The sequence below is a fragment of the Mesocricetus auratus genome, unplaced genomic scaffold (genome assembly GCF_017639785.1).
Source record: "Mesocricetus auratus isolate SY011 unplaced genomic scaffold, BCM_Maur_2.0 Super-Scaffold_100010, whole genome shotgun sequence".
NCBI lineage: Eukaryota > Metazoa > Chordata > Mammalia > Rodentia > Cricetidae > Mesocricetus > Mesocricetus auratus.
In genome coordinates this window covers 69,274,236-69,288,305 of record NW_024429194.1, presented here as the reverse complement: position 1 = coordinate 69,288,305, position 14,070 = coordinate 69,274,236, and the positions used below count along the sequence as shown (strand labels likewise).

General features: G+C 38.7%; 1 protein-coding gene across 1 annotated transcript in view; it reads left to right on the top strand.

Annotated features, from left to right (window-relative positions):
- The window catches only part of Arid2 (AT-rich interaction domain 2), a 120,239-nt gene that overhangs the window by 41,830 nt on the left and 64,339 nt on the right, over positions 1-14,070 (top strand). The window contains exon 4 of the mRNA XM_040753911.1: positions 13,068-13,201. Within this exon, the coding sequence (XP_040609845.1) occupies positions 13,068-13,201 (134 nt within the window). The remainder of the gene's footprint in view (positions 1-13,067; positions 13,202-14,070) is intronic.

Here is a 14,070-nt window from a genome sequence, read left to right as displayed (position 1 = left end):
CCAGAAACCAAAGTACCTCAGTACATTTTCACTGGTTTTTGTTTTTGTTACATCCTAGTTTGTCTTTTTCTCTGATTGTATTTGAAAGCTCTTTGGATATTGGACTTAATGTCTTTTCCTATTGTTGTTTTGTATTGTTAGCTTATAAGAACTATTTAGGGTATTTGTGATCTGGAATCATGTTAATTAAGCTTTAAACTAGAAGTTTTCTCAGCCTCACAGATAACACAAAATTAGCTTGAAGTGTTTGCAGCTGCTTAATGCGGAAATACAAAGATACACAAAATAGGGATGTCCTATGATATTTTATTGAGAGAGAAATCACTTACGTGAAAAGCCAAGAAAGCCAAAGATCCTCATGCTGACATTCTACGTACCTGTGAACACACCCAAGTGGGCGTGGTCAGCGCTGCAGATACTTAGACCTCTCCCTACAATCCCCTTCTTTTTTTTACATGAGTACTAGGGACTGACTGTAGGGCCGGTACACACTCAACCACAGACCTGTTTTCCCAGCCTGCATGGCTCTTTGTTCACTTTTACCACCAGTGGGAAAATTTTCAGGGTCTTGATCAAAGCCATAGCTGCTTTTGTTTGCTTGCTTAACCCTTAGTTTTCTAGATTGTTAGTCACACTACCACACTACCTGGCTTCAAACACTTCCTGGTAAATACAGCTCTGAATGCTATGTCTGTGTCTTCTCACCTTATGGTGCAGTGTCACTGTTCTCTATGCCTTAGAGTGTTTTGTTTTGTCTTCTGGTTTTTTACATTTATTTAGAGTATGTTTGCGTGTGTAGCCATGTATACATCCATCACAATGCCATGTCAGAGGACAACTTGAAGGAATTAGTCCTTTCTACCCTATGGTTTCCAGGTAACAGGTTGTCATCTTGGTGACAAGTACTTTTACCCACTGATTCATTTCACTGGCTCGGGAAAATCTTCTTATGTATTTTTAGCTTTGCCCAATAAGAAGATGGAACTAAGTAACCTGCCATCTCTTGATAAAAATAACCATTTATGCTTATTTTAAAACTCTTATTTTAAAAACTCTTCCCAGGCTTTTCATCCATATTTCAAGTAGCCACCAAACTCACTTACTTGATCACAATCTCTACTTTCTACACAGTATGACCTTTCATTACCTTCTTTGAAAAACCTGAAGTGTAGAACAGTAGTAGAAAGATACATGTGTATATTTGATAGTCTGTCTTTATGAGATTTTCAGTTCTTAAGACTATTGTGTATTCATTCACCAATATCATAGTATTGGAATTTATTGTTTTCTGGCAAAATACAGTCTTTCCTGATGATTTTATAGGTATTGTACAAATATTGTTCATAGTTCATAGCTTCTTTTTTTTTTTTTTTTTTTGGTTTTTTGAGACAGGGTTTCCCTGTGGCTTTGGAGGCTGTCCTGGAACTCGCTCAGTAGACCAGGCTGGTCTCGAACTCACAGTGATCCGCCTGCCTCTGCCTCCCGAGTGCTGGGATTAAAGGCGTGCGCCACCAACGCCCGGCCATAGTTCATAGCTTCTTATAAAGAAATCATTTGAATTTATTTTTACTTCTATTTTTTTTTTAAGATAGAGTTTTTCTGTTTAGCAGCCCTGGCTATATTGGAACTTGCTTTGTATACCAGGCTGGCCTCAAACTCACAGAGTTTGCTTTTTAAAGCTTTTATTTTATTTTTTTTTTATCACTTGAATTTTGACTGCATACACTTACATGCACTGCATATGTGCTTGGTGCCTGTAGAGGCCAGAAGAAGATGCTGAAGCCACTGGAATTGCCACATGGGCGCTAAGAACTGCACCCTTAATAACTCAGCCATTTCTCTAGCCCCAAGATTTAGACTATTTTTACTTGTCGTGTGTGTGTCTGTTCCTGTGTGTCTGTGTAATATGCATGCTAGTGAATACCATAAGTGTGTGCGTGTGGATGCCCTCAGAGGGTAGGAGAGAGTTATAAGATCATTTGGAATTAGAGTTCTAGGTGGTTGTGAACTATGCTCTATGTTTGTTGGGAACCAAACTCCAGTTCTCTGGAAGAGTAGCAAGGCTGTTCAGCCCTCTTTCCAGCTGTGCATTTAATTTTTTACTACTTTGTAGCCACATTATCTGCCATTAAGGATATTTTTTAATACACTCAAAATGTCTGTTTAAATATTTAAGTACACTTTCAATTGCATAAGATAACCTCATTTAGAGTAGCATGTGGTAAATGTTTGTTCTTCTGACTCAAGAATTACACATAAAAGTCTAATTATCATTGTAAAGTCAGAGCCATTTCTTTTGGCTGTGGTGGATAGCGGTTAATTTCTCAGTCAGTTTTATTTGGTAACGTTACTTACAGCTTGCTTGGAAATTAATATGAAGTTTCTCATATAGAAATGGTGGTGCATGCCTTTAATCCCCACACTCAAGAAGCAGGGGTAGGCGGATCTCTGTGAGTTCGAGGCCAGCCTGGTCTACAGAGTTCCAAGCCAGCCAGAAATGTTACACAGAGAAACCCTGCCTCAAAAAACCAAAATGAATGAATGAAAAAAAAAACCAAAAAGCCATTTTAATCTCCAATGTCCATTTTTTTCTTTTTTTCTCAATATATGTTTTTATTTAAATTAGAAACATGAATGTTTCACATGTCCCAGCTCCCTCTCCCGCCCCTCCTCCCTTGTCCCTCCGCCAGCCCCCCAGGCCCCCACCCAATCCCCACATCATTCCCTAGGGAAGATGAGGCCCTCCTTTGGGGGGATCTCTAAAGTCTGTCATTTCATCCTGGGCAGGACCTAGGTCCTTCCCCATGTGTCCAGGCTGAGAGAGCATCCCTCTATTTGGAATGGGCTCCCAAAGTTCATTCATAAACCATGGTGAATACTGATCTACTACACAAGTTCCCAGTGATTTCTGTGGCCTCCTCACTGGCACTACATCCGTGGAGTCTGGATCAGTCCCGTGTTGGCCTCTTAGCCATCAGTCTGAGATTCAAGTGCTCCTCTTTATCCTGTCAGCTGTCTTTGTGGTTTTCATCGTCATGGTCTTGACCCCTTTGCTCGTCACCCCTCCATCTCTGTTACTAGGTTCCAGGAGTTCAGTTCAGTGTTTAGCTGTGGGTATCTGTCTCTGCTTCCATCAGTCCCTGGATGAAGGTTCTAGGATGGCATATATGGTAGTCATCAACCCTATCATCAAGGAGGGGCTATTAGTGTAGTCTCTCCACTATTGTTTAGTTTGCCAGTTGGTGTTATCCTTGGAGATCTCTGGAGATCTCACTAGTGTCAGCTCTCTCCTCAAGCCTATAATGTCTCTATCTATTATGGTATCTCTCATCCTGCTCTCCTCTATTCTTACCTCGACTCAACCTTCCTGTTCCCCCATGCCTTCTTCTCCCCCTCCTTTTATCCCCCTCTCTTTTTCTTGGCTCCCTCTCCCCTACCCCGATGCTCCCAATCTGCTTAGGAGATCTTGCCTCATTCCACTTCTCTGGGGTGTCATGCATCTCTCTTGGGAACCTCCTTGTTTCCCAGACTCACTGGCATCCAGTGTCCTTTTTTACCTTGCAGTAAATTGTAGAATCACAATTATATTCTTACCAATGCTGAAAGTATTTTAAACTTCTCCTAGGGAATATATTCTTTCCTTTCTGTTCTTTGTTTTTGTTTATTTGTTGTTTGGTTTTCTGTCTTTGGTTTTGTTGCATTGTTTGTTTTGTCGGTGAATTGAGCAAGAGACATCTCCAGGTAGCCACATTTTGTTAATCCCTACATGAAAGAACACATAGTCAATTTCTAGATGGTATGATTTGCTTTTGTTTGAACATTTATTTCTATTGGTGGCAAGGCTTCTACTCTTAACTTTCCATTTGCTTTGTTTAGAAAGAATTTTGGTGACTCGAATATGCATTGGGTACTTCTCAACTTACTAGAAATATCAAGTTTGTTTTTGCTTCTTATTTTAATGAATTAATTTAATATTTTTACTTAACGAAATAATGGCACTTGAGATGCTACAGTTGTTTGCCATGCATTGTGGCATGTTTTGCATCACTGGGATTGCCTTATGAATCATGAATTAATGCTGCCTTAGTCATTGTAAGAAAATAAACGGACCTGCACTTCAGACTGGAATGGCATCACCCCACTTGAAGTCAGAATGAGGGTAGGTAACTGTTTCCTTAGTTCCCCATGGTGGCACCTTCAACTCTTAACTTTTTTTTGTTTGTTAATTTACTAAGATGTTTTGTCAAGAATCAACTTTAAATGCTCATTCTTTAAAAAAAAACTTTAAAGACTTAACTTTTAGGTTTTGTTTGTTTTTTAAATGATATGCGTTTGTGTGTGTGTGTGTGTGTGTGTGTGTGTGTGTGTGTGTGTGTGTGTGTGTGTGTATGTACATTTTAGTGCAGGTTTCCACAGAGGCTTTGCCACAGAGGCTTGTGAGTCACCTGGCATGGATGCTTGGAACCCTGCGCAGGGTTTCTGAAAGAGCAGTCTGTGCTTTGTCCACTGAGCCATCCCTCATACCCCACATGTCTAATTTTTAAGTCAGTAGCATTCAAACTGCTCTGCAGAACTGCACATTATTCTACTAAGGTACCCCAGGCCTCGAGGATAGAGTGGGAGGGAAGGGATATACAGGGTTTGGTACAGTTCCTTTTACCTCTTTACAGTCTGCACTGTACAGCAAATGGTTCTGTGGTCCAAAGTTTTACTCTGCCCTAAGAGGAACAGGTGCTTAACAAAATTTGAAAAAACAAAAACAAAAAAAAAAAACATGACTGGGTAATGAAAGTATCCTGTAAGGTTGAAAATGTTTATATCACAAGGTGCTATATAGAGTACTATTATAAATAGTTTTAGATAAATAGGTTTTTAATAGCTGAGTCTCTGGGGAAGTTTCTTATAAGAAGAAACTGCTGCTGGACTCATCACCATCCCTGCCCCTCTTTTTACAGAGAACCAACAACCTCAGAGACAGGGTTTCTCTGTATTGTTTTGGAGGCTGTCCTAGAACTCACTCTGTAGACCAGGCTGGCCTCCAACTCACAGAGATCTGCCTGCCTCTGCCTCCCGATTGTTGGGATTAAAGGTGTGTGCCACCAACGCCTGGCTTTTGATCAGTTTAGTATAATATAAAAATTGTTTTTCCCAAATGATTGAGTTATCTTAGAATAAATTATTAAGATGCTGTTCTCTGCATGTATTTGAAATGTTTCATTTTTATACTAGTCAGGTCATTTGTTATGTTCTATTCTAGGGGTTCATCTTTTCCTGTTTCAAGTATTGTAACTTTAAATCAATTTATCACATTCATTTATTTACTTGTTTGTTTGTTTGTTTGTTTGTTTGAGACAGGGTTTCTCTGTGTAGCCCTGGGTGTCCTGGAAGTAGCTCTGTAGACCAGGCTGTCCTTAAACTCAGAGATTCACTTACCTCTGCCTCCCTAGAGCTGGAATTAAAACCATGTGCCACCATATCTGACTTTTTTTTTTTTTTTTTTTTTTTGAGACGGAGTCTTTATGTAGTCATGGCTATCGTGGGACTCACTAGGTAGACTAGATTGGCCTCAAATGCAGATATCCTCCTGACCCTACTTCCCAGGTACTTGGATTAAAGGCATGTGCCACCAGGTCCAATTATTTTTAGTTAGCCCCTGTCCTGGCTAGTTTTATGTCAGCTTGACACCTGCTACAGTCATCTGAGAGGAGGGAGCCTCAATTGAAAAAAAATGTCTCCATAAAATCTGTCTGTAGGCAGGCAAGCTTGTAGGGCATTTTCTTAATTAGTTAATGATGGGAGAGAACCCAGGATGTGTATATATATATACCTGGGCTGGTTGTCCTGGGTTCTATAAGAAAGCAGGCTGAGCAAGCCATGAGGAGTAAGCCAGTAAGCAGCACCCCTCCATAGCTTGTGTATCAGCTTCTGCCTCTAGGTTCCTGCCCTGCTTGAGTTACTGTCTTGCCTTCTCTCCTTAGACTGTGATTCAGAATATGTAAGCCAAATAAACCGTTCCTTCCCCCATCCATATCTGCAGGTCAACTGAAATAGTCATTATGTAGGTACAGATTGATGCTGGGCACCCATGGTCACTTATTGTTTGCATTTTTGACCAATTATAGAGCTTTGTAGTTCCCTTGTGTGCTACAAAAAGAAGCTTCATTGAAGATGAGCACTGACTTTACCTGTGAATAAAAGAATAAGTATTTGGAATGTATTTAGTAGCTATATTGATTTAGGAAACTCCTAGGGTCTCTGATCTCTCCAGTCATGCTTAGCTGGCTAGGTTTACAGTACCATCCATGAGTTTCCTTTTAAGTCCAATTAGACAGCTGGTTATTACCCCCAGGATATAAGTGGCACTGTTGTATCATTAGGATGTCTTGTCAGGCCAGTCCTCATTGTCGTTTGCATACATTTAGCTGGATAGGACTATTGATTATTTTTTTTCCCTTGTCAACTTGCATGGCACCTTTGATGAAAGCAAGCCCTGAGGGAGGAGGCTTCAATGTTAGTACCAGTCAATTCCTCCAAGAGCTGTTTCTGAACTGTATGGTATTATTTATCTTCAGTAATAAAGTTTTTTATGACATAGAAATATACCACAAGTAATTAGAGAGCTTTTGGCTACCTCCAAGGTATGTATGACATCACTGTATCCTGCCAAGCTCATCATTGTATGGCTATTTGACTCCCTTGGAAGCTTACTTGGTGTCTTCTGATACCACGAAAGGTAGACTATACAAAAGAGGCTTTTGTTCAGATGCAGCTTGGATTCTCCAGGTCTTATGTTCAAAGTACATCATGTGTTCATCAGTAGGGACTTACCTTCAGGCTCTGGGGGCAAGTAAGGGCAACAGCAATCGCCAAAAATGTTTTGGAAATCTCTTAGACTACTATGACCTTCAGCTAGATAGTGAATTTCGAATACCTGGTGTTAAGGTTTTTGTTAAATAGTTTACAGCTTATGGGGAGGCATTATCAGACCAGGTGTTCTTCAGTGTTTTGAAGTTTCATTGTATAGATCTATTACTTCCCTTGCTAAGGTTTGCTCCAAACCTTATTTTGATTTGTTTATTTTTACTTACTTATGCAATTGGAAGATTAATTCTCATTTTTCTAGGCAGTTGTAACTATTTAGTATATAGAAAGATTATTGAACTCTCTTGATTAATTTTGTATCCAGCCAACTTGTTAGTACTTTGAATTATTTTCCTATTGTTTCCCTTTTATTACCTGCGTTTCTCTTTTTGATCTAAGTAAAACTATAATTACTGTATTGAATACAAGTGGGAAAAGGGACCCCTTATCTCGTTTCTGATTTTAGTAGAATGCCATAAGATTCCCCTGATAGTATGATATGGACTTTAGGATTCTAGTTTATGGCCGTTAGGATATTCAGATATGCTCCTTCTATACTTACTCTTTTCCTGGTTTTTGTCAAGAGGACATGTTGAATTTTGTCAAAAACCTTTCCTGGGTCTATTGAGATCATCTTGTCAATCCTGTCTTTGAGTCATTTTATATGGTTGTAATACATTTATTGATTTGTTGAAGCATATTTGCATTTTTGTTATGAAGCCAACTTGATCATGGCACAGTATCTTTTTTATGTGTTCTTGAATTAGATTTTCAAGGTTTTATTGAGAAAACTTTTATCACTGTTCACCAGAGTTTGTACATTCATCAAGAGATTGATCTATATGTGTCTTTATGTTGTTTTGGCACTTTGGGAAAGCTGACTTCAAGAAAGGTTGGTAGCATTCTGTTTTTGTTTTGTTTTTAATGTCTTGTGGACTGGTTTTAGAAGCAATTGGTGTTCTTTTTTAAAGGTCTGATATAATTCAGCAGTAAATTTCATCTGGACATGGCTTTTTAATTTTTATGTCTTACTGCTTCAAATTTATTGCTTGCTATAGGTCTGTTTTAACTGTTTGTTTCTTGGTTTAACTTTGTTTGATAGGTCATATGTGTCTAGAAATTGACCCATTTTATTTTGTTTTTTGTTTTTTGGTTTTGTTTTTTGGTTTTTCGAGACAGGGTTTCTCTGTATTGTTTTGGAGGCTGTCCTGGAACTCACTCTGTAGACGGCTGGCCTTGAACTCACAGGGATCTGCCTGCCTCTGCCTCCCGAGTGCTGGGATTAAAGGCGTGCGCCACCAACGCCTGGCTCGAAATTGACCCATTTTAAAATTTTCTGTTTTTTTGTAATATGAATCGTTAAGGTATGTAATACTGGACATATTTTTATCTATCTCCAACATTAGTTTAAGTCTTTGTTTTGGGAAATTTAGCAAATGATAAATGGTTTGTTTGTTGATCTTATTTTTTCTTTTCAATATACCAGTGCTTCATTAATTCTTTTAATTTTTTTCATTTGTATTTAATTAATTTCTACCCTGTTCTTTTTTTTCCCCCCTTTTCGGTTGGTTTTGGGCTTGGCTTGTTATTTTTCCAAGGCCTTCAGGTACATCATTATTTTGGCTTCTCTGCTCATTTAAATGTATGAATAATTGTCCATAAGTCTGATTCCCTAGTCTTTATTACTGGATTGTAAAATCAAGACTATTAACATTCATAGTTGTGTTGGGTGGGTTTCTGTAAGTAGAGGCTATTACATTAGCTTCATAGAATTGTTTTTTGAAAGAGATATATTCATTCCTGTCATTGTTAACTTTTTAGTCTTTTTTGTTTCCCTATGCCATGTTTGCTTTGGCATCGTTCTGTCTTTCGCTTGTGAGATGTAGTTTTGCTGGATATAGTCTGTTGTAATCACTGGCTTTCAGAGCATAATTTCAAGCCTTCCCGGTATTTTTGTTATTGATATTTTGGTTTTTCATCCACATTTTTGGTTTAATAAGGACTTTTTTATTTTGAGAGATAAGATCCCTAGTGAGGCTGTTCACAAAAGTAATTCTTAGTATCAACTTTAAAAAAAAACATATTAGGGGCTGGAGAGATGCCTCAGTTGTTAAGAACACTGACTGCTCTTGTAGAGGGCCCGGATTTAATTCCCAGTACCCACATCACAACGCATACCTATCTGTAACTCCAAGATCTGACCCCCCTACACACACACAGATATACATGCAGCTATAACACCAATGACAATTTAAAAAAGCTTATTAACAAACACTATTATAGTATATCCTAGAAGATTTATTTGTTAGGGAAACAGCTGTTGAAATCATGTATCAATGAATACTATAGTACTCTTTCCATAACAGGCAAATACTTTGGATATGGTTGTTAAAAATTATCTATCTTTTTTTTGGTATCAAAATAAAGGTAAAACTTACAGGGTATAAGAGGATTTTTCATCATGACTGTCAGCTCCCTATTAATGACTCAGAGATTTATTAATTATGAAAGCTCAGCCAATACTTCAGGCTTGTTTCTAACCATGTCTTATAACTTAAATTAACCCATTTCTACTAATTTACTTTCTGCCTCATGGCTTTATTACCTCATCCCTGTAGTGCCCATCCTGCTTGCTCTGTGTCCCTGGTGTCTTGTCTCCCTTTCTTCCTCCCAGTGCCCTCTGTGCCTTGACATCCTGCCTAACTATTGGCAGTTCAGCTTTTTATTAAACCAATCAGAGTGACAAATCTTCACGGTGTACAAAAAGTTTATTTCACACCAATAGGTATCTTAGTCACTGTTCTATTGCTATGCAGAGACACTATGACCAAGCCAACTCTTAAAAGAGAAAACATTTAATTGGGGACTTGCTTATAGTTTCAGAATTAGTCCATGATCATCGTCCAGGGAACATGGCTGCATGTAGGCAGGTGCTGGAGTGCTGCATCCTAATTTGTAGGCAGAGACAGACTTCACTGTCTGACTGTGCCTAGCTTGGGCCTTTGAAACCTCAAAGCTCACTCCCAATGACACATGTCTTTCAACTAGGCTACACCTCATAATCCTTCTAATCTTTTCAAATAGTGCCACTTCCTGTTGAATTACCATTCATCTATATGAGCCTATTGGGGCTATTCTTATTCAGACCATACACAGGTAATGCAACAAAACTACTAATGAGTATCAAAGGAAGTGAAACTAGAACTAAACGAGGTAATTATGAATCAGCTCACACAGACAAGACAAGAGGAGGAGGAACAAGGTGAAATGCTAATAATACTGAAGACGGGTCTGCATGTTTGCTCTGTTTCAAACATTCCAGGAGAGCCTATTTTTGTTGTTTTGTTTTATTTGGGTCTGTTTCTTCTTAATAGCTGGAAGGTTGTGACCTTTAAACTTTCTAGACATAAAAGAAGATTCCTGTTGTCCACTTTCAGAACTAAAATCACTTTTACTCATTCATGATGTATTTCCTGACACATGCTAACATTTACAGGGTACCACAACACAAAAGTGGAAGAAGGCATGCTGGGTTATATTCTGTCATAATATTCTCACTGAAAGTTACAGTCCAAGTTAAATGAGGAGCTGAGTTAAAAAGAGACAACAGAAGGATGTTCTGACACTGACCAGCCCATCCGTTTACCCTGCAGGTCTTTTCACAGCTGCTTTACCTCAGTTTACTTTTGGCTTGCAGCCAGATTAGTATCTAAAATCTATTAAAAAATCAGTCTGCCACCCTCACTTTCCTTAGCAGGCCAGGCATTTCTTTTTCTCACCACACATTTTATGCATATTCTTCTTTGTATAGTAACTTTGTTAACATCAAGAAGAACAGGCTTGATTTATGGTCTTTTATACTACAAGGGACTATCCATTCTCAGTCATTATTTTTTTAGACCAAAAACTGCTTGCTTGGGACACCCACAGGATCAAATTGAAAACGTTTTACCTGTGCTTGTGTCTTAGTTTCAGTGCTGTATCGGTAGCAGTAATGATGTTGTTTCCAAGCTAGAAAGTTTCCTGATCCAATTGAGCTTAAATGGAGAACTTGGGAGGAGTGGAAGGGTATAATTTAATTCCTTTATGGCTCCAAGCAGTAAATTGGTATTGTTATTGCAGTCATTTTTAAATTTTTTTCATTGAGACGTAGATAATATCAAAGAAAAATAGTTCCTTGAAATAAAGCGCCACTGTTTTGTTAAGTACTAACACTTTGTTATGTATTACTTCTGTTTGTACAGTTTCAGAAGTGTGGCTAGATTATATGGGAAGAAACTTTTCTTTTTCAGATATTAACGGATGGCTTGTAACTTTTCAGAACATTTGACTGTTGTAAGATGTCAAAGGTTGTGACAGGGATATGTCTCAATGGTAGAGCATCTTCCTAGCACACACAGGTTGATCCTGAAAGCACCATCCCCTAACTTTCAGAGAGACCTAGAAGGGGAAAATGAACTGATGTTATGTGTATGTTGCCTGAATACATATTTATGCACCACATATGTTCCTACATATGGTTGTGAATCACTAATAATAAAGAATAAAATAGATGGCACATACATACATACATACATACATACATAGGTATAGCATGATTGGTGATAGCAACTGTAAAACAAAATAGCCTATATATGTCACTTGAGAACTGAATTACTTTCAATTGGGTAAATTGTGCATTGCTATTATATGTTGATAAATAAATGTATCACAGAAATACATTGGAATAGTCAGTGAGCCCGTGGTATACCTCAAGGCCAGGGAATCTTCATTTGTGTTTACAGTGACTTTATACCTTATAAAAAAATAAGTAAGAAAAGCTTCACTTTGAATCAAGAATCTAGGCCAGATCAAAGTACTTAAAACACCTTTCTAATTACATCATTTCCCCCTGAAAAGTTGATAGAGGAACAGTGAGTTGAAAACTCTAATGATTCAACCCCAGATACAAAAATTAATTTGTAAAATAACCAAAATCAGTCTTTACTGTTACCACACAAATCTACCTTTATCATTGTTTCTCAGTAGTGACCTAACAGCCTTTTACAATACATTATACCATTTAGTACTCAGCACAGCTTCATCAGTTCCAGTATTGACTGAGACTTCAGACCTGGTCAATGAAACTCAGTCAGCTGAATTGCCTTTTTTGTCAGAAGTGGTGGAACTGGGGGGCTTTAACATGTTTGTCTGTTAACTCCTAGAGCTTGTCTTTCAGTTACTCCAACATATGTTTCCTTTCTTGGGGAGTACTGGGGGGGTGGATTTATTTGGCCTATACTTGCTCATCACTGTTCATCAGTGAAGGAAGTCAGGACAGGAACTCAAACAGGGCAGGGACCTGGGGCAATAGCTGATGAGAGGCCATGGAGGGGTGCTGTTTAATGACTTGCTCCTCATGACTTGCTCAGTCTGCTTTCTAATAGAACTCAGGGACACCTGCCCAGGAATGACTACCCACAATGGGCTGAGTCCTTGCCCATCAGTCACTACTACAGCCTCGTCTTAGGGAGGCATTTTCTTTTTTCTTTTCTTTTTCTTTTTCTTTTTTTTTTTTTTCCAGACAGGGTTTCTCTGTATTGTTTTGGAGGCTGTCCTGGAACTCACTCTGTAGACCAGGCTGACCTCCAACTCACAGAGATCCGCCTGCTTCTGCCTCCCAAGTGCGCCACCACCGCCCGGTGAGACATTTTCTTAATTGAGGTTCCCTCATCTCAATGACTTTAGCTTGTGTCAAGTTGACATACAACTAGCCAAGACATTAGTCCTCCAGTCAACCTGTTTCACTGTTCTTGATCACAGTGGCCATGCTCATAGTCACCTTACAATGTGAGACCAGCTGTTGGGGTGAGTATAACTTGATAAAAACAATATATAGAGGGTATTATTATGTACTGCCAGATAGTTGTCTGTTGCTAAAATAACTTTATGGAATTGTAAGATCTTTTCTGTAGAGAGAAAAACTATTTTAAGTTGCATTGAGTTTATACCAGTATTCCTTATATTTTTGGTTGTGAGCCTAGCCTTTAAGGGCTGAGCCACCTCTCCAGCCGTATAGCAGTATTCCTGATGAGCCGAGGTCACTGCTATAATTGTGAATGGTACTTAGATTCTTAGGTATCCAAAAAAGAAATCTGTGGTAGAAGTTTAAAAATAATACATATACATATTTAAACTTTTTTTGTTCTGCTGTTTTTCTCTTTCAGTTATCTAGAAAAGTACGAGAAAGTTCACCATTTTGGGGAAGATGATGATGAGGTACCACCAGGCAATCCAAAGCCACAGCTTCCTATTGGTGCAATTCCATCTTCCTACAATTACCAGCAACACAGTGTGTCAGGTAAATATCACTTGAAATTACTTGGCATAGGCTCAGAGGTTTGAATTGGGAAATCAAGATCATCCCATGAGGTAGTCCACACTTTGTACATGCACATGCTAAAGGCATTAAAGAAATGAAACTTTCACAGCGTGACTTTACTTGGTGTGAGAGCCCTTTGCTTCACAGGTTATAGAGGGAGGTTTCAGAGTACTTTCAAGTACAATTTCTTATTGATGTTTTCCTTATTTGCTGATCACTAGTTTATCCTGGATAGCCACTAAAATGAGAAGAGAAAGGTCTATTTAAAATTAGAGAAGCTTACTAGGTGGTGGTGGCTCACCAGGTGGTGGAAGCAGAGGCAGGTGGATCTCTAACTTCAAGGATAGCTAGGGCTACACAGAGAAACCCTGTCTCAGAAAACAGAAAACAAAAAACAAAACTACAACAGCAACAAAAAATTAGAGAAGCCAACTGTAAACTGAGTTAAGATAAAGCTGCGCTTAGAGGTCGGGCGGTGGTGGCGCACGCCTTTAATCCCAGCACTCGGGAGAGAGAGGCAGGTGGATCTCTGAGTTTGAGGCTGGGCTGGACCGACAGCCTCCAAAACAATACAGAGAAACCCTGTCTCGTAAAAACCAAAAAAAAAAAAAGATAATGCTGTGCTTAGAGGGGTGGGGGGAAGTATCAGGTTTTAGGGAAGCCAGCAACCTTTCTATGAGTTTGTTGCATTTCCTACAATTGCTGTAGTATACACAGGTGTCAGGAATGTTCTGATATTCTATAATTTCCTAGTATGCTATTAATGGATTTTTTTTCATTCAAGGTTCATCATTATAAATAAATACAGTAGCTAAAGGAGATGAACTGGATTAGGAAGTAATAATCTT